General features: G+C 40.4%; 1 protein-coding gene across 2 annotated transcripts in view; it reads left to right on the top strand.

The window, feature by feature from the left end:
* Positions 1–15,367, top strand: part of LOC119493159 (aminopeptidase O (putative)) — a 92,273-nt gene extending 76,906 nt beyond the window's left edge. For both annotated transcript variants that reach the window (XM_037778285.1, XM_037778284.1), the window contains 3 exons: positions 5,541–5,627; positions 5,735–5,883; positions 14,741–15,367. In XM_037778285.1, the coding sequence (XP_037634213.1) occupies positions 5,541–5,627; positions 5,735–5,875 (228 nt within the window). In that variant the 3' untranslated portion in view covers positions 5,876–5,883; positions 14,741–15,367. The remainder of the gene's footprint in view (positions 1–5,540; positions 5,628–5,734; positions 5,884–14,740) is intronic.
* The last annotated feature ends 6,791 nt before the right edge of the window (positions 15,368–22,158 follow it).

Here is a 22,158-nt window from a genome sequence, read left to right as displayed (position 1 = left end):
AGAGCTTTTCAGAGTGGATGGATATTTGGATTATAAGAGTGATTCTCATGGCTTTAAAGAATTGCAGTAATGTATTAACTCAGAATGCATTGTGATAAAACACAACATAGATTGTTCACCCTATAATAGAACTGTATTATCAGTTAAAATCTCTTCTGATGATGATTTCATATGACAGACTTTCCTGATTTAATATTTTATTAAACCATTTTATAATGTATTTTCTCATTACTACAACTTAAAGCAGCAGCAGGTATAGGATTGGGAACGTTTGTGACCCGGCAGCCATGTTGAGATCAGTTGAGGAAATACCAAGCACCGCCCACCAGCCGGAGCAAACCCTCTCATTTTACAGCTAAACAGTACACTACAAGATGTTTCTGAAAACATTTTACACCAGAAATAGGCATTACAGTAACAGGATATAAATTAATATTTGATCGGGGCTGCCTAGTTTGACCGTTGGAATGCTCTCTCTCTGAAATGACCTGTGATTGGCCAAAGTCTCCCGTCATGGGCTAAATGTTTTAAAGCTTGAAAACAGAGCCATGAGGAGGTGCAGACGTCTAGTTTTCTCTCAGAACACTTGAATTACAAAATGCTGAAAGGTTATTGTGGAATTTTTGCCCAATGATGCCAAAACCATTCTGCCTACTGCAGGTTTAATCTGGTGATAGAAGCAGTATGCTGTTACATATTGTTTCACCACCTGTTAGTTGCTGAGCATGACTCTCTCCAAGCATATAGTGATACGCTGTTCAGTGAATGTGATAAAGAAGCTTGTATCTGGGTTAAAGGTGCTGAGAAGACTGGCGTGCAAGCTAAAGATTCTGTGTGTGATTTGCGTGAGCGTGTACACGATGGCGAAAGGAAATATGTGGCTGACCACACCACTGTGCGTGCAGTGGGGACTGCTTAGTGAACGGTGTGAGTGACCATGAATATGTGTGTGAGTGTGCCTGTGAGCCGGAGCATGTGTTTGCATGTATGAGACAGGGTGCATGACTTTTCCCATTCCTTTCATATGAGCCTCATGTGATGCGAGACGCTGCGTGACTCTACGTCTGCATGTGCATGTATGTGCGTATAGGGTCTCACCTCTCGGCTAGACTACTGTAACTCTTTGTGTAACTTGTCCTCGGCGTCTGCAGTTAGTACAGCCGCTCGTCTTCTCACTGGAAAAAGAAAACGGGATCACATATCATCAGTTTTGGCCTCCCTCCACTGGCTTCCTGTACGTTTCAGGATTGATTTTAAGATTTTATTGCTTATTTTTAAGGTTTTAAATGGGCTGGCGCCACCTTATCTAGCAGAACTCTTCATACATCTCCATACTCCAGTTAGAGCACCAGTCGACCAATCAGATGCTCCTGGATGTTCCCAGAGCCAGACACAAAAACAGTGGCGACCAAGCCTTTGCTGTGGCCGCCGCCAATCTCTGGAAGAGATTACCTATTCATATAAAAATGGCTCAGACTGCAGAAAGATTTAAGTCGCTAAAGACCCACCTCTTCTCGTGAGTTGAGCTTAACCCTTTGATTTCATTTTCTGTTGTGCTGCAATTCTTTTACTATAATTAGGGATAAGACAATATAGGATTTTATTGCGGATCAACGTAAAAAACACGCACAATAAGTTGTTCGTGGTGAATAACCTCACATGAGTGACTTGAAAAAGCTGTCTAGCTCGCCATCATGGTAGAGAAGTGAAAAATAGCGCCTGATTTAAACAATACAGGAATTATCATGTACGAAAGAACAGACACAATATTTTTTTTTTATCCTTTATTTATGCAGGGGTATCTTGTGATTTATGATGACCTTATTCAAGATTGTTTGATTGTTTTTCCCTAAAAAGGATGTTCACAAAAAAAAGATGTGTCCTATCTGTGATGCAATAAAAAAAAAAAAATTTAGATTGGAAATTGAAAGTATAGAGTTTTAAGCGTACTTTGATAATTATCTGGATAATGTCAAGAATCGCAATTATTTTGCCCATTATTTGTGACATGAAATTTTCATATCGTCCCATGCCTAACTATTATTATTATATATTTTTTTATATTTTTCTTCTGTTCTTTTGTTGTTTGCTTTCTATTTATTTGTATTTGTATCAACTGCAGTTTTAAATGTGCTATATAAATGAAGTTTGACTTGATGTGTGTAGTTTCGTGAGCGCGTTTCTGATTTTTAGAGGGCGTACATGCATGCTTGTGTGTGTCGAAGGTCGTCTATCGGTCAAGCACACAGGACACATTGTCTGTTTCGTGCCCAGGTTAGGCTTTGACTCCTGCAGTGACTGGAGACTTCCCTGGACCACATCAAGTCTGGTTCCACAACAAACTGTGGAGAATTAAGAATAAACTAAGGAGTGTCTAGGAAAAAAAGCAAAAAACTCAAGTTTATTTGTATAGCCTTTCATCACAATGACATTCTCAGTGGGCTTCACAGACTGGAAACAAAAACAGCTCCTCAAGTGAACAAGAAAAACTTCCCCCCCAAACAAAACCCTCTAATGGGAAAACTTGAGAAGGATCACCGAGGAGGGAATCCCCTTCCAGTCCCAATAGGTGCCACTGGGCAAACGACTAGACAGGAAAACAATAACAGCAGCTATGATTATATAGTGTCATGGAGCACGGATATAAAAGTAGAGCCGAAACAATGAGTTCATTAATCGATTAGGTTGAATGACAGAAAATGAAAATATTTTGATAATCGTTTTAGTAGTATTTCAAGCAAAGATTTCAAACATTCCCCAGTGCAAGCTTGTCAATTGTGAGGACTTGCTGCTTTTGTTGTCTTATGTGATAGTGAATTGAATATCTTTTGACAAAACAAGCAAATTGAAGACGGCAGCTTAGGCTTTAGAAAATTACAATTGTCATTTTTCAATACTTTATGACATTTTAGAGACAAAAGGAATTGCGAAAAACAATTTATGTACACCGTTATGAATATAAATTGTTGGTTGCACCCCTAGTTGAAAGGAAAGTTGAGGAGGTTGATAAAAAAGTTAATGCTGTTTCCACTTTTTATTGCAGTTATTTTTGATTCAATACAATTTACAGTATATTTCCTCTCTTCGGCCAGAAAGTCAGTATATAAGGCTGCGTTTGGGGCGCCCAGTATGTGGACAAGTCAAGACTATACCGTAACACTGCTCTTTCATCTTTACTCACTACATGCTTTTGCGTGTCTGTCTTATCTATCAGATTCTTCGTTGGTCATGGTAAGAGCGAGCACACACGGAGTACGTTATGTGTCGGAATCGGTGGTGGTGGTGGTGGTGGTGGTGGTGGTGGTGGTGGAGGCTGAAGGAGGGGCAGGAGTGCAGTAATAAATGAAGGAATGTCACCGTGTTATTGCATGTGCTGTCAGAGAGAGAGGCCCAGCGAGAGGAAACCGAGTAAAAAGGGGGGTAAGGAGAGGTGCACCAGGCAGCTGCTCTGCCCCAGGGCTCTCCCCAGGAATGTAACCCAGCGCAGGGAACAGCTGCTGGGGCTACGCAGGCCAGAAGGGCAGGGCTGGCACCAGAGGGTACACATACTGTACACACTTGTGCACACTCCCACATTCATGAATATAGACACACACATAGCCTTGTTCCCATGTAGGCAGACGGTACCAGAGTGTGGTACACTTACCCTTTTGCTTTTTGTCATGATTTGGGATTTTTGCAGCCTTCCAGAGTAAACAGAGGCAGACAATATATGGGCAAAGGGAGATTTTAAATTTGGATGGAACTAGAAAGCCCTTCTGAGACCAATTAATCTCATGTTTATTCAGTAGGTTTGCGGAGGTAACGTGAGGACTTAAATGTGGCTGTTCTAAATGGAGCATTTCCATTGTCTTGCTGCATAAACAGGTGGAGGGCAACGCAACATTTCTGGCACAAACAAACAAAGCAGAAACTCCTATTAAGAGTGTGAACACCATCGCACAGCGCTCAGGTAGATCCATCTCTAGAATGCTACCTCAAAATGAGGCAGAAATGCCCAAAGCTTGAGCTGTTGAAAAAGAATCAATCACCCACGCTTGGTCACTGTACTCTCCAAAGGACCAGTTTATTATCCTGAGTGTGTGGAGATAGTTATAGAGGAGATTGAAATACCCAAATACCCGAAAAAACTATCCGAGGGAAACTGTCAGGCTTTAAAGTAGTGACGGTGCTTTAAAAGATTCTTCATCTGGGTTTTTTTATCGCTCTTCTGCCTCTTTTATCATCCTCTGTCTGTCTCCTCCACAAGAGTCTATCCATATACACATGCACGGTGTATCCACGCACACACACACACACACACACACACACACACACACACGTGCACGCTCATAGCAGATGATGAAGGATGATGGCTGAGGCAGGGACAGAGGCAGTCTCTGATCTCTCCTGTAACCGCGGCAACAGAGCTCCTATTGATCCTCTGGGAGAAAGGCCAGGCATTAGCTTTCACACACACAAATACACACGTACAGTAAAAACGCACCTACACACATGCACGTTTTCAGAGAATTAAATATAACGTTTAAACATGAACTTTAGATTGAGACGGTTTCCTTTCTAAAACAAAGTTCACATCTGTTAATCCTCCGATTAATGAATCTATTCGTTGTCGGCGGAGCAGCCTCCAGCTTTGTCTCTCAGCATGTCAGATGAGCCGTGACGGTGTCTTTTGTTACTGGCATTGAGGGAGACCTGTTCGCATTCATGTCTGAGTGCACCGGCCAAAAGCATAACAATAAAAGAATCAGATTATAAATCTTTGCCATCATCTGCTTTTTTATGATTTTTTTTTTTATTAGTGATATAAACTATGTTTAAGAGTAATTTATCCCTTTAACTTCTTATTGTCTGTACCAAGAGTATAGAATACACGGTGGTAACGCTTTCATGTGGTTAGCTTTGAATGAACAACATACACCAGTGACCTCATATAACTACAGACATAACATCATGGACATTTTAAAGACGGATATAGGCAGGTTTAATGTATATCTTTAGTTAGAAGTTAGGTTTTTTTTTAAATGCCTATAATTTTTTTTTCTTTGATATCTTGTCTCTATGTTGGTCCATGTTGACAACATTGTGCTTCCGTTTAGGGCTGGGCAATATGGCGATATACTGTATATCGCTAGGCCTATATTTATTACTTTGTTCTCTATAATTTCACTTAAAACTGTTTCATTTTGAACTCAAGTTCCTAAAATGAGAAAATGCTCAGTACTTTTCATTTGTCAAGTGTTTAATTCATACAGAAGTATACAAAAACAGGCATTACCATGTGGTTATTTCATATAGACTATTTATTTATTGAATTACCAGAAAGCATGCTGTATCATGATGAATATCGTTATCGACATATGGAATGACCTATATCAGGATAGAAGATTTTGGCCATATCGCTCAGCCCTGCTACCATTTTTGCTCTTAAATAGGAGATTTTTCATCTCAAGGTCAGATTTTAAATAATTAAATGAATATTTTTGTTTCCGATTCCATTAATAGTTGTTGTATATGTTTGCCTCTGTTTTGGCTTCCAGGTCCAACATAGCTGGTGTGTGTTGGTGGTCAAACACGCGTATACTCGCGCTTACGGAGACGTGGAACACTTTCTAGTTCATGGCCAAGTAAGTAGACACAACTGTTGTCCTGTATGATACACAAGAAACACTTTTAAAACTCTGATTCAACCTGAGAGAAAAGCCTTTACAGTTTACATGGCCCTGTGTTTCAGGCTATGGGTGTGTATCTGTACGGGGAGCTGATGATTCAGGAGGACCCGGAACAGCAGGCTCTGGCCCGCCGCTGCCTCTCATTGGTCCAGGAAGAAATGGACCAATCGGCACGCAGAGTGGTGGAGAAGATGGTCCTGTGACATTGGAGGTGAAGTCTCATTCTCAGTTTTTTCCTTTCCCTCGTGTCGACCATGCTGCGCCTCATGCCATTTTGTGTCTAAAGTTTCATCCTCTTGTTTTGTACTTTTACTTATTTTATTTCTTCATTCATGTCTCTGCAAATTAGTGTAACGTTGGTTTCATCATGATTCACATCAAGAGGTCTCTTAACAAGCTGAATCAGAAAAGTAAAAATACATTTGCGTAGGTTTTGTGTGGGTGTGCATGTCATGCTAATTATTGTTACTCTTCCTCCGTTCTTTACTTATTTCTACACATTAAAAGACAATATTTCTATCTCATATCTGACCTTTTAGCCTGAGGTGGCGGCCGTAAAAGAAAGCTTTGTGTTGGATTGATCCTGATTCCCTCTGCCCCAGCGGACAGTCCACACTTGAGTCACTTGGCTACCTATACTTCACATTCCTCTCTGATCCCATTGAGTGTGTGTGTGTGTGTGTGTGTGTGCATGTGTGTGTTTGTAGACTCAGAATGGGGCCTTTTCCGTGGTTTCTCAGCAGCGCCATCAGGATGTGTTTGTCAGAGAAGGAATTTGGGAATGTGTTCCTCAAACAAACGAGAGAGGGAAGAAAGAGCAAGAGAGAGAATGGGTCAACGAGCGTTTTCAGAGGGGCTCAGGCCGGTCTTTACTCGATGTGGGGTGATTTTTATACTGTTGACCCTGAAATTCCTCCTGTGTGTGTGTGCGCATTGAGCTTTTAGACGATTCAGAAGAGTGAGGGGTTTATTGGTCTCACACTAAATGAAGGGAAGAGAGAAATTTATGGTTTAGACGGACAGACAGAAAGAAATGGGAGGGGGAGAGAGAGCGGAAGGGAGGACTGGAGTGAAGACAGGTCTCTTTGAAGCTGCTGATCTTTTCATAACAGTCCTGCTATTACTGACACTAACCTTTGAATAATGAGAGCAGGCAATTAAACGGATCTTGGCTCCACAATTGAACTATAGTAACCCAGCTATTCTTCAAAGCTTTTAAACAATACAGTGAGTAATATACTGTGGATCAAATGCTACATATATAAACAAACAAAGATATTCAATTTATAATGATGTAAAACAGAGAAGAGCAGTAAATCCTCACATTTGAGAAGCAGAAATGTTTGCCATTTTTGTTTGAAAAATGACTTAAACGATTAATCAGTTGTCAGAATGGTTGCCAGTTAATTTTCGATTCATTTATCAACTTAAAGGCAGGGTGGGCGATCTTTAGAAATTCTCAAGAATACTCTAGATCTTTAAAAATGATCCAGCCGAAAAAACGAGGCCAGTGTTGCCCACTCTTTTACAGTTAAAGTAGCTAGCGGCACTAGCTCCAAAAGTCCATAAATCTAGCCAGAAATTTGCCAAGTCGGCAACATTGAAAGCCCGTCCCTTCAGGCCCCCCTCCAAAGCCACTCCCCCGCTTTTGATTTATTGATTGCTGTTGGGATGTAATGAGAATTTCAACACATGTAACAAAAAATGTCTCTAAAATCGATTATGATTCCGATTTTGCTGAACTTTGATTGATGTAGAGAAATACATTATATCACCTTTTCCAACATGAGCCAGATCTGCTTCAAACCAGTCCCAATAGCACGGAGAAATCATAAATCAAAAAAATCTCTCGCGTGAAATAACCACAATCATTATAACTTTGGCAGAAAATTGTGTTTTCACGTAGAACCCATCACTCACAGGCTCATTGAGAAAGTAAGCTTTAATTTGGCCAACTGTATCTGACTTTACATGAATTTTAAGTAAGATTTTAAGATTTTGGCTAATTTTAAGAGTTTATCAGAAGTAAGAACGTAGTCACGATATAACAGGTTGCACCATACAGGTTAGTAATGTACAGTTAAGGTTCAACTTAAAGTTTACACTGGTGTAACTCATTTCCTATTAAAGGAACAGGGTGTAACAATTAGCGGGAATTGTTGGCAAAAATTGAATATAATATTAATAACTATGTTTTCTTTAGTGTATAATCACCTGAAACTGAGAAGATGTGTTTTGGTTAGCTTATGATGAGCCGTTTATATCTACATGATGAGCGGGTCCTCTTCACAGAGTCTGCCGTGTTGCTCCGCCATGTTTCTATGTTAGCCCAGAACAGACAAACTAAACACTGTTAACTTTTCTTGCTTGGGCTGGAGTCGATAAAGTTGCTGTTGCCGCCGCTCTCTCTCTCTCTTGCTTCACCACTCTCTTCCCACATACACACACACTCTACACACTGGCTCTGCTCCAGATGGCCTACGCTACTCTCACAACAGCTGGTTCTAGAGAGGGCCATTCCCGTTTTTGAATCGGCCACCGTTGCTCTTCCACACACTTAGCATACTGGAGAGGCTTCAGTTTTAGCCCAATGATGCCAAAAACTTGTTACCTACTGAAGCTTTAGGCAAAAAGGTTTGGAACAACTGATCTAACACCCGCCCAATCCAGCATAAGTATAAGGTTAAACAAGGTGCCTGTGACCTTGGTCAACACAGGCTGCGTCAAAAGGAGCTGCTAAATACTTGTCCGCCACGTCAACCTGAGTGACTTACAGCGCCAAATCCTTTTTTTAGGCCGTGACCAAGCCACTACAAGACAGGCTTTTATCTTCAGACACACACACACACACGCGCATACACACAGACAGACAGCTTTATGCATTTGCACAGGATGTGAAAGGCTTTCTAGACAAGTGCTTGGCATCTGGCTCAGTCCTGATAAATCTCTTTGACACACACACACACGCACACACACATACAGCACACACATATGTAGCGTCTATCTGTCTGTGCCCGCCGATCTTTTGTCATCATCCTTCACTCCCTCACTACACCTCCCTGTGGAGCCGCACTACAAGTACAGGAGGACTGAAACGGAACAGCTACAAAGAATAGAAGAAGAAAGGAAGCATTTAGAGATTTATATCCTAACTTTTACTATTGCTTCCCATTGGACTGAACCAAACAAGCCTCTGTAAACATCAATGGATCACGCTGGTCAGCTGAGCTCAGGTCCAGATCTCTCTCCAATTAAAATGATGGATGAAGCAACCTCCTCACTGCTTTTTCATATTGCACTGTGGGGAGATGGATTGATGTTTTACTGCTCAGTTTGTGCGCCCCCACCATCCTTTCTTAAGTAGAGCAGTCCTCCCTGTACCCTTTACACCCTCGCACCCTCACAGACACACACACACACACACTCAGACTCACCACAGTACAGTGGGATTAGGCTGAGGCGGGCTGAGAGGGTTTTAACTGAAAACAACATGTCTGTCAAGGTGCACTCCCTGCTCTGTGTTTTTAAACCTAAAAAGCACAACCCTTTAAAGGAGAAGGGTGGTCTCCCCCCGTCCTTTTTCTTTTTTCGTTTCCCCCTCCCTGCTCGCTCCCTCGTTCTTTTCTTCCCCCGGTACATGCCTCTGGAATCCCTCTTGATCCGCTTAATGAGGGGCATATCGCCGGGTTAGCCGAGCGTGGCGAATCGGAGAGGAGGAGGAGGAGAGGGGTAACCAAGGAAATAGTGTGAGAGAGAGAGAGAGAGAGGGAGTGAGGATCTACAGGTCTGGTCTTTTCATGACTGCGCTCTGACGGCAGACGTAAGGGAGAAAGTTTGATTTCTAGGTGGCGCAGGTTAGCGCTGGGCTTGAGGATGTAGTTAGACGAAGAATGGAAAAAAAAAAAAAAGACAGAGAAGATCTTGTTCTTTCATGTCTGGGCTGTGAGGGTTCCTGGCGTGCTGATTTGTGACTTATGATAAAATCACATTGCCAGGGATTACCACACAGCCCTGACCCAGCCGGCTGCCATGGCAACCACAACCCCCTCCCTCCCCCTAACTACACACATAATCATTCATTCCCCAGAAACTTAAAACTAAAGAAGACATGATTATCTAAGAGTGTGTGTGATTGTGTTTGAGGAGTTGATGATTTGATGATTTGGAAGTGCGGAGAAGGAAAAGGGTGATGAGGGAGCCAGAGGGCCGTGATGTTTTGTAAGAGTGTATGTGTGTGCGTGTGTGTGTGTGTGTGTGTGTGTGTACATGTCAGTCCGCCAGACAGGTTTTGTATCCTCTCTCCAGCCAGGCACAGAGCTTAGCTGATTGGTGAACAGTGATTGATTTCCTCTTTGTTCACAGTGGCTAAGTTCTGCACCTGAGGAGAGCATGACCCTGACAAGCAGACAAAGGAAGACAATGAATGTGTGCGACAGAAAGAGAGGAAAACCAGAAATGTTCTTTTAACTTTTTACAGTGGGTATTTGTGCTTTTGTGTGAACACAGTTGGGTTCAATTATCTAATGTGTGTTTATACATTTCAGTCACAGAGCTCCTTCCCCTTAACTGTTTTCTCGCTCCTTAACCTGATTGTCCTGCATCCTCTTTCACTTCTTCCTCTTATCTCATTTCACTCTGCTGCTCCTCCCTTTCTCTTTGTCCGGCATTTTCCTTCAATTTGGCGTAGGTCGAAATAACTCTCCTCTCTTCCAGCCTCACTTGCATGTCTAAAAAACTTTCCACGGAAACCCTCTCACTCAGAATTAAACGCACAAGCCTCCTCACAAATTCAAAAACGCTGTGCAACATTGCTAATGAGCGCCGCTCCACGCTCTCCTGCTTTGCATGTTGTTCTTTCCCTCTTCTTTCATCTTCCTTCCTTGCTCTCTACTTCCACCCCTCTCTGCTTCCGTCTCCTTTCAGTTACGTAGTTTAAAAGATAATGCCGCAGACGGTGCCGGTTTGCACGCACTGTAGTAATTGTAGCGAAGGTGATAGCCAGGTACCACAGGAGAGAGACTGTTCTTTCAGTACTAATGAGGCCTGGGAAAGACCCAAACGCTGCTTAATGCTGCTGACAGATATTTCATCAATCCGGGAGCAGTGGCTATACCATCATCGCCCTCGTCATCATCATTGTCCTTCATCTCCACTATTCTGTCTTTCTTACAGCAGACTTCGGTGCGTCCCAAAGTTATACTGCATACAAATTCTATACAGTATGTGTTAAATATATACATAGTCATAGACCTGCCCTTGAATCCCCCGGACAGACTGTGCATAAGTGTAAAAATACTTTAGGTTCATTATGAAACTGTGGCGGGTCTACGTCATTAATGGGAGACACTGGGCTACACCAGACCAGCACACAGTCTTGAGGGGGCAGTAGACTATTTACATATTGGCCACAACATCTATGTCACTCAGAGCTGGAACCATTTTAATTGGATGACGATTCGTAGTAGACGGTAATAGTAGTATAAATAAATGCATTTTATTTTTTTTTAAAGATGCAGTTTTATTTATTTATTTATGTATTCATTTATTTCATTTATCAGCCCTCCCTGTGATCAGCGCGTATGAAACCGAGAGGACATTTTTAAACGTGCACAGTAGGATGATCGTATCGTATGTTTTTATGATTTTTAGTAATGCTTTACTGGGTTTATACAAGAAAAAAGTCAAACTATTCCTTTAACATGACTGTTTAATTCAGACACAGCAGGGTAGCTAGTTAAAAAAGGTTGACGAGGCCTGCAGCAAATCAGTGCTCAAAATCCTCCTTTAAGTACTTAAAGTGCTCCAGGTTTTAAACCTCAAATCACTTTGGCAGTGAAAAGTGCATCCCCGGCTGATACGTATTGATTTCTGATCTAATCTCAGCCCGAGGAAGATACAGAGATCCATAAAGCAGACAGATTCTCACTGAACACCTTTCCACACTGTGAAAGAAAACAAGGCCGAGGCGTCAGAGGATGGAAATCTTGCAACGACTTTCAGAGCTTGCCATCATTTAGGGATGTCAGTTTCACTTTATTGGGACAATTAAGTGTTTCTAAAGTGGATTTACTGCACGAGATATATGAGCTTCAATTGTTTTGTACCAGAGAAACAAAAAGGCTGTGATCCTGTAAAACACCCACTGATGACAAGGAAAGGCAGGAATTGTCAATTGGGTCACGCCACACGCTTTGTTTCGAGTGTTACAGAGTGTACTGAGAGAGGGTTCCCAAATTAGTCACGATAAGCTTTAAACACAATAAAACTAACCATGTAAGGACAAACTTTCTCCGAAATATTATCATGCAAGTTTCTGCAGTGATCAATCTCAGTCTGTCTCACTTGTCCCAGGATTTGTTTTGGAACTGTTACACAACAACCTCCATTTGCATGTTCCTACCAAACATGAAGTTTCTCTGAAAAACAAATTCCTACTAAGTGCATTCATCATCCGAGCTGTCAATAACTCCGGCTGGACTATATGCAAAGAATAAATCACACTTTTAAGTTTAAAATGCTGACCCATCATGACTTCCTGTATAACCTCTGCTATAATGTGGGTGTAGTCCGCTAATTGTAATGCAAAGCTATACCGTTCTGGACCGATCACTCCCTAATCAAAACAGTGACAGATGGCTGGAAATGTATTTTAGAACTGGTCTGCCTTTTTTTTTTTGGCAATCAGAATAAGAGGCGTGAGGAAGTATTATAGCGCTCTATATTCACGTCGACAAAAATGGCGACTAAACGAGGACAGATGTGTGAATTAGAAATGAGGGCCATGTGGAGCCTGCCATTTTTAGACCTATATTTAGGGCCTGTTAAAAGAGTAATGACCATCAAAGGCCTGTAAAAGAGAGGAATTGCCATCAGAGCCCGTATCTAAAAGGTGATTTATTACACTCTAATGGGAGGGAAATGGTGCTCTGCACATAAAAGGACAAAGCAACATTGTATAAAGACACCCAAAATAAACGGATTTGGCCCACAACCATCCACACCTTCTTCTCTACACACAAACTAAACTTGACTGATCGTCTCTTTAATGTCAGTTATATTTTAGAGAGCTGCTGTATTAGATTCTGTTTCAAAGTATATTGGTGGAAACGTTTTCAATTTTAAGCGATGCAGTATGTATGCACACAGAAGGTGCTGGAATGTGATTTTGATGGATTTATAGTTTGATTTTTTATGATCGGACTCCTGAAATAGTCTCATAGACTTTTTTTTTTTATGCCAACAATGCACCAATCATTTTTGGATGTCTCCCACCATCCAGCAGTGGCTGCTGACACTGTGGTGGAAGGGTTTCTACCGTGTCAACCACACCTTTCACCAGCTAGTGAAATCCAACAGTCTCAACAGTTTAAATGAACCTACAGTCGTGGGGTTTCTTGTGGGTTTGGCAAAGCGGAACGCTGCCTGACACGCAGTCTGAGTTGGCATTGCTTTTTGCTTCATTACAGACAAAAAAACAAAACAGAAAAGTATGTGTTCACAGCTTGCCAGTGCTTCGTGAGAAAGAGAGAAGCAAGATATGGGCTTGGTTTCCTGTGCCTACTGAGCTGAATATCAGTCCTATACAACCACTGGCTCAGTTCAGCAGGAACAGGAGTCCAGTCCACTCACAACCGATCCAGAACTCTCAACACAAGCACTGGTCTCAACAGACTTTTAACAGATTATACACGAGAGCCGCTGTTCTACTGGAGGTTTTAAGGGTTTTGTTTCACAATATTTCTTTTCAGGATTTGAAAAATGATCACATCCATGGTGGTACCACAGTTATCACACAGCATGTGTTTTGGTGTCAGATGAATTTCACTATGTTTCAAGAGATTACTTTGTATAATTCCCTGCATTTAAAGGATATATCTGATTATAAAGATTATATCTGTTTCTGAAACGATTTGTCGATTAATCCAGTGGTTCCCAACCTTTATCCTCAAGGGACCCCTTTTCTCTCATTGAGTAATCTGACGACCCCTGACTAAGTGACAATTGATGGATATTTCATATTATATTTAATGCATAATAATAATGGTGAAGAACAACTGATGAACTGTACAATTAACCCAAATAGTGAACACAATAACAGGAAGTTTGTGTAAAATTAGCAATTTGGATGAATGAGTTATTTTTTAGGAACTTTTAATATAATCCTCTGTAATACCTACTTAACAGGCTTTTTTTTTTTTTTTTTAACAAATTCAGTGTTTTCTTCTCCCTGACACTTGGCCATTGTTCTATTATCTCTTTGGTTGTTTTAACTGTGTACTTTTTCTAATTTTTTAAGTTTATCTCTTAAATAATAATCCGAACTTCTTCACAGAAATTAATGAAATACTGAAATATATAGGCCAACTCTATATTTAAAAAAAAAAAAAGTTCAAATCAAGAAGGCCTCGCCACCCCCGTGAAGCTTTGGCGACCCCTAGTGGGTGTCGGATCCCCCAGGTTGGGAACCAGTGGATTAATCCGTCAGTTAATTGCCATAAAATTGATTGGCAACAATTTTGATAATTGATAAATCTTTGTGAAAGTTTGTGTTTTTGTCTGTTTTCTACGACTGTAAATAAGATATCTTGGTGTTTTCAACTGTTTTACTCACAAAACATTGATACGTATTAGCATATATATCGGCAGATTAATATGTAATATACAGTATGTTTGCAGTAAGATGTTAGAAATAGTGTCGGCATTGCATAGTTTGTCCACCAGAGGGTACTGGAAAGTTTATTTTTCAACTGTAAAATGTCCTGCTCAGTTCTTTTCTTTAATTTCATTTCATTTAATTTAAGAGATCCTTATCAACAACTATATTGATCTATTTTTTTATCAGATTTTTAAACTCAAATATTGGCATCCGCCTTCAAAACCCAGTATCTGTCGGGTTCTGTGTCTGCGGCTAAACAACATCTAAACTGGATTAGTCTAGACTGAACACACACAGTATTCAGTGTTTGCATTCACATCAGGTAGATACCAACAGTTCAACCAGAGGATTGTAGTAGACACCTACTAAATGTTCTGTAATTCTCCAATCTGAACGTATCTTTCTCTTCCAGGTTGCTGACTACAGACGGAGCTGACAGTACGGTGGTCCAGAGCTCCCCTCCTCTTCCTCTGTAGGAGAGGAGACGCTGCAGAATCGCTCAGCAGTGTGAACACCAGACGTCTGCGCTCTTACTCTACAGCCAAGGCCAACTGGCAAGGTTTAGAGCACAGCAGCTCTGTCCATTCAGGTCTAAAGAAATAACCAACAACAATACAAGCTGTTCCTAGTGAGAAGCACATTGTTGCTGTGGTAAGAGAGAAGAATTACATAATTTCACCTGTTTGATAAAGACTGGGAAAAGAGAGACATTTCATGGATGGAGACACTGCACATCCATCCAGGTTTAAAGGCCCTGAGGTGCTGTGTTTAAGTTCTGTGTGTGTGTCTGTAGGTGTGACTTCATGTCTGTTTAGTCTGAAGCCGTGATCCTGTGACTTTAGACAGGAAATACTTTCAGGTGAGTCACATTTTTATACATAACAGATTACTTCACTTTGTCCCGGTGACGACACTGGAAAATATACAACCTCTCGGGGCATTTCAATATGTGTAAATTAAAGTTTTTTAAATGCTGTGTGAACAATGTTTTTTTCTTTGTATATTTTTTTTAAATAAAATATTTTTTTCTTAAAATAAATGCATGACTTTTTTTTAAGCTTATTCCATCACTGAAGGAGCAAAACCTGAACATCAGTTAGTACCTCACGCCTATTATACAGATTTTATATGCAACTTGGCACAAATATTATAGCCAGATTAATTTATCAGATTTCATAGACATCCGTCTGGGTATATTTTTTTGTTCATAAACCCAGTGAGGAAAATGTATGTTAAATTTCTGTATTAAAAAACTGTATACTACTGTGTGATACTACACTACAATTCCCCTCCAAGAGGTCAGACATTGACTGCAATATCTACTGATAAATAAGAACAGATTTATTTTTTGGACACACTATACTGACTTTTTTATGACATACTATACTATGACTTTTTAATGACATTTTTATGCCTCTGCGTGGACGACAGCTGTGGTCGGAGGCATTATGGTTTCGGGTTGTCCATACGTACGTCCCATTCTCATGAACGTGATATCTCAGGAATGCCTGGAGAGAATTTCTTCAACATCCACTGGGACTCAAGGATGAACTGATTTTGGAGGTCAAATGTCACTGTGACCTCACAAAACATGTTTTTAGCCATAGCTCAAGAAATCATAGGCTAATTATGACAATTTCACCCTAGTGTCTAATAGGATAAAGTAATGATGACATTTTGGACAGACATGGACGTAAACTGCAACTTGACTGGTTGGCGGAGGCATGCAACCACAAGGTTGTTTCATAGTTTTTATGCCATGGTATATGTCTTTTTTCAACAAACTATAACATGAGGTTTTTTTTTCAACATACTATTCTATGATATTTTTATGGCATACTATACTATGAATTTTATGACTTTTTTTTTACATACTATACCGTGATTTTTTTATGGCTCTTTTTTCGATATACCATACTATGACTTTTTTTATGACATTCTATCTGTAGATATTATTAGTTTATCAGAAAACCAAGATGTTCGAATGATGTGAAACTACTATGTAAAAATGGGAGTGCATTTAAAAACGTTTCTGTAGATGACAGCAACAGGGGGGGATTGCTTCAATGAGAGGACTACAGTGTCCCTGAGATAACCATGTCTCTGTGATGATATATATATATATATATATATATATATATATATATTTACATGATATTTAAAAGGCCAAAATGTACAGGATTGTGATTAAGATCAGGGGTTAACAGAGGTTGCAGAGGGATTTGAATTAAATTGTTCTGATTAGTAGCAGAGAGGGGTGTGATAGGAAATGATGGTGGTTATAAAAGTGAGTATACCGGTGGGTCCCGTTCAGGAGAGCTGCAGAAGTAGAGGATGGAGCTGATGAATTAACATGTTCTACCAGGAAGGACCTGTGGAGGGAGCTGTCATGGGAGTCAGTGTGCTGAGGTTGTGTGGTAGGTTAGAGGAAGGACTGCACCGCACCATGTGCTGCAGGTTAGACGATAGCATTTGGATAGGCCTAGCCGTCTTGTTGGGATGGATCCCGTCTCTTTTAAACAGAAAGACGATCCCAGAACGAGGTTAATCATCAACAAAGTCCATGTTGCGAACAGAGGAGACGAAGCCCAAGGAAGACCTCCTGAGCGTCTGATTAAGGCCCTCTTTCAGCATCTTCTGGTGGTCCTTCCCGATGGTGGAGCGAAGAGCCGCCCGATCAACGCTGGCCACAGGTGGAGAAGACTCCAGGCAGGTGGATATCATCCTGCAACGGTGAGTCAGCAAGTTTGCAGTCCACACATATAGCCATAGTAGTTTGCAGTCAAAGTGTAAAACAACACGATGGTAAAAAATGGCTGCTGAAAAAAATAGTGTTAAAAGTGGGTTTTACTTTGGCCGAGTGGAATCCATGAAGAGATTTCCTGTAGTTTGATTTGATCGATCACCAATGTCCACAGGACAAGATCAGTAGGTCTGATGATGTATGGCTCGGTTCAAAGCAGGAGTAACAATTGTCAGGATTAAAAAGACAAAAGACAAGAATAAAAGACATGACTTTTTTTTCTCGACATAGCCTACTATACACGTTGGCTGCGTTACAAATCACATACTTTCTTTTTACTCGTAGTTCATACATGTATGTACTGTTGCATGCAGTATGCATACAATTGGGACACACTACTTCCTCATAGAGGATAGTGAGTCAGAATAGCCGGAAAAGCTTCCTGGCTTGTATACTGCAAAAAGCGACTGAATGTAGTAGGACATCCTGGTATTTTTGGCATACTGCATTTGCCATACTATGTATTAGGACATACTGAATCTTTTTCTGGCAATAGTATGGTATTATGGGTATTGGAAGGCAAAGTATGACTATTTTTTAACGTAATATACTTTGACTATTTATGCTGTTTTTAAGCGAACTATACTATGAAACTTTATACGACATACTACAGTACCAAGTCTTTTCAATATACCATACTATGACATATTTATGACAGGCTATACTATGACTTTTTTGACATACTATCCTATGGCTTTTTTTTTTTTTTTTTACTTTTTCAGCATAATATACTGACTTTTTTCGACATTTTTTATGACATACTAATTAATTTTTATGACTTTTTTCGAAATACCATGCCGTAACTTTTTTTTAGGACTTTTTTCTCGATACACTAACTGTAGATTATTAAAATGATCACTGGATTTTTAGAGTTTATCATAAAACCAAGATGTAAAATGCATTTAAAAACTTTTTCTGCAGATAACATCAACCCTCCCGATGGAGATGGGTAAAATCAGGGGGGGTCGCTTCAAATGGAGGATTACAGTTTCCTTGAGATAGCCATGTATCTGAGATGATGAAAAAAATATTAAAAGTAATAAAATCATGACATGAAAAAGATTTATTATTTAGGGATCTGATATTTAAAAGGCCACAATTTACAGGACTGTGATTAAGAGCAGAGGGTAACAGAAGCTGCTGAGGGACTTGAATTAAATTGTTCTGATTAGCAGCAAAGAGGTTTGCTATTGAGCGTGCTGCAGAGAGTCTGTGAAATGATGGTGGTTATAAAAGTGGGTATACTGGTCCTGATAGCAGGAGTAACAATAGGCAGGATGAAAAGACAAAAGACAAGATTAAAAGACATGACTTTTTTCCCCCACACACTATTCTATACATTTTTTTATGACTTTTTTCGATACTATATTATATATAACATAACATAATATGTAATATATGTAATTTTTTTTTTACGACTTTTTATATATTCTATACAATGACATTTTCTTTCCATGCTATACTCTTGACTTTTTTGACAATTTTCAACATACTATCCTATGACATTTTTTTACCTTTTTTTTTTTACATACTATATTATGACTTTTCTTTCGAAATACAATACTATGACTTTTCATGAATTTTTTTCAGCATACTATACTATGACTTTTTTTTCCCAAAAATACTATGCTACAATTTTTTTTTACAACATACTATACTATGACTTTTGTGGTATATTTTCAAGTCTTGCACAAAACAGTGAGACCCCTAATTGTAAACTTATGAGTAAGAAGCATGCGTGGAGACATATGATCATATGATATGACCGGGGGCTGAAAGATAACATGTAGGACAAGGGATCCATACAGGGTCATGCGATATGTCCAGGAGCTGGAGGATATACATGTAGGACAAAGGAGCCATTCGTGGTCATGCGCTCAGCTCAAGATGTAGCATGACATGAACACATTATAAGGAGGTGCGAGAGCCCCGAAGTGCAGGACTTTCAGATTTGACTTGAGACCTCCGGACGCTCTAGACGTTCGTTATGACATTTGTTGCTTGTTTGTAATAAACTCTATTACACCAGCAAGAACAGTGTCCGCGGAGCATCCTTTCTCATCACTTCAACAGCACTGTCGCAGGAAAGATACGACACTTTTTTCAACATACTAAACTGTGACTTTTTAGCAACATACTATACTATGACTTTCATGATTTTTTTCGGCATTCTATGCTATGACTTTTTTCATGACTTTTTTAACATACTATGACTTTTTTTTTTTACATACTATAATAGGACTCATGATTTTTTTGACATACTATACTATGACTTTTTTTGACATACTACACTATGACTTTTAAAACATTTTTCGACATACTACTCTATGACCTTTTCGACTTTTTAATGACCTTATAATTTTCTTCAAAATACTATACTATGACTTTTTGTCGACATACTATTCTAGGACTTTTTTATGACGTTTTATAATGACTTTTGTTTTTTTTTAAATGCCATACTACTCGACATACTGTATTATGACTTTTTGATGACGTTTTCAACATAGTATACAATGACTTTTTTCGACATATTATACTATGACTTTTTTTTTTTCAACATACTATACTATGACTTTTTGTCGATATACTATACTATGACTTTTAAAAAAAATAATTTCGACATACTATACCATGACTTATTCTATACTATTCTATGACCTTTTAATGACAATCATTTTTTTTCAACATACTATAATATGAATTTTTTTTTCCGACATACTATAGCATGATTTTTTCTTCTTTTTTTTGCATACTATACAATGACTTTTTATTTTCGACATACTATACTATGAGTTTTTGTCGACATACTATTATATAACTTTTTTATGACTTTTTATTTTTTTTAAATACCATACTATGACTTTTTTCGACATACTATACTATGACTTTTTATGATTTTTTTCGACGTATAATGACTTTTTTCAACATATCACTGTATACTGACTTTTTTTCGACATACTATACTATGACTTTTTTATGACTTTTTACAATTTTTTTCCAAATATTCTATGAATTTTTTTCGACATACTGTACTGTGACTTTTTAAAAAGTAATAAAAAACGTCTTTCACGGTTTTTACCGTTGTATCTGTGTAACTCAGCCAAGCCAACCAACCTCGAGTACTGCAACATGGCGGCGCTTTTGTCACAAAAGATGAAAGGGATCTTCTTTTATCTTTTAAATGCTGACATTTGTCATGTTTGTTATATAATAGTTCATTGAGTGGAAATCCATTTAGTAAACCAGCTTAACGTGGTTGAACGTTTTATTTCCACCTAACGTCATGATCTGTACCCCAGGGATGTACACTGCTCTGATGGATGAAGGTGTCTGTGTGACCACGGCAGAAGGCTCCTGGCTATTTCCAGCAGACGGGCTGAGCGCATGCCGCCCTGTCGGTTGATGCACACTGCCGCTGTCATGTTGTCTGTCCTCACCATGACATGACATGTCTGTTAGCAGAAGAGCAAAGTGCTCCAGCACTTTCAAAACCGTGGCCAGCTCCAGGCAGTTTATGTGGAGGGATTGAGGATTCTCCCATTTTCTACCCACAACTTGAGAGTGGCGCAATCCACCCCATCCAGAGAGGGACGCGTCCGTGTACACTGATGTGTAACGTCACTCTCCCGAAGGGAATCCCTAACAACAGAACACAGATTTTCCCAGTATGGTCTGACTGCAGTGAGGGAGGGATGGTCAGCGTCCCATAGGGACAACCACACGGCTTGCTGACATCATACCAAGCAGACGCATCACTGACAGCCCCGCCATCACTCTGTGGGCGCAATGTGCAAAGAGTTTAGCGCGTCCAGCCTGGCTGGAGACAGCTTTGCTCTTATTGTGGCTGAATTCATATGGGTGGGGATCGGAGAGCTCTTCTGCCAGTTTATGGCGAGATCCAGTGTTTGCAGGTGCTTTACGACTTACGCTGTGTGGAGTGCAGCTTTCTCCTGGCAGGGCGGCCATAAGGATTAAGTCTTCTAAATAAGGCAAAATCTCTTTCCTGCGCAATGGTTCCAGCGCTGTTTCCATACACTCGGAGGAAGTGCACGAAGCCAGAGCATAGACAAATGGTAGGCCATTGTACGGGTGTTCTATTCCCTTAAGGAGAAATGCAGGAATTTTCTATGTTTGGGAATGACTGGAATGTGGAAATAGGCCTCTCTCCGGTCGATGTAAGTGAACCAATCGCTTGGACGCACACATGTCTGATTGTCAGCATGTGAAAAGGCTGCTTCATAATGCATCTGTTGAACAGAGACCGGTCCAAAATCAGCCTCATCCCACCTGTTTTCTTTGATGTGAGAAAATAGTGAGAATAGAACCTCTCGTTCTCCTCTCCTGGGGACCAAGGAAATCGCTCCCTTCCCCAGAAGCTCCGCCAGCTTTGTCGTCAGGGCCGTTATTTCCACCTGAGATAACATTATTCTTTGGGGGGGGGACTGGTGAACTGGAGCATGTAGCCTCTTGAAACTAGCCTTGACATCCATGTATCCATGGATAGCAGGCTGTGCTACTCTGAGGTTAGACCTCTGCTTCTTGCAGATGAGACGTGGCGTGGAGGAGTGGTCCAAACAGCCCATCGGGGGATATGGGATCATCCAGCAGCTCCCTTCTGATTTGGGGGGAAGCTGCGACATGTGGAGCCAGATCGCTGCATCATCGTCTACCATGCCATAATTCTGGATACCGCCACAGTGGAAGCCGTGTTGATGGTCAGGCGGAGGAGTGGGCTTGTGCCTGCCAAAGAAAGATACCCTTGGGAGCAGGATGGATGCCAGGATTTGTACCAGGGAAACCCCTTTTCCGTGTCCCTGTGGACTCTGTTGAGGGCTCATAACGAGACACCGGCATTCGTAGTTTTCCGGGTCGGACAAAATCTGTGTCCGCGAAGGGCCGGAGCTTTAGAAAGCGAGGCCACAGCGCAGGACGTCTAACCGGTGGCTCCTGCTAGTAAACATTTCCACGTAAGAGGCCTTGAGCAAGGGCAGGTTGTTCTGCAAGCATCACGATGCTTCTCAGATCTG

Source organism: Sebastes umbrosus, chromosome 8 (genome assembly GCF_015220745.1).
Source record: "Sebastes umbrosus isolate fSebUmb1 chromosome 8, fSebUmb1.pri, whole genome shotgun sequence".
Classification (NCBI taxonomy): domain Eukaryota; kingdom Metazoa; phylum Chordata; class Actinopteri; order Perciformes; family Sebastidae; genus Sebastes; species Sebastes umbrosus.
Note: the sequence above shows the minus strand (reverse complement) of the source record. Positions and strands in the feature narration are given on the sequence as shown.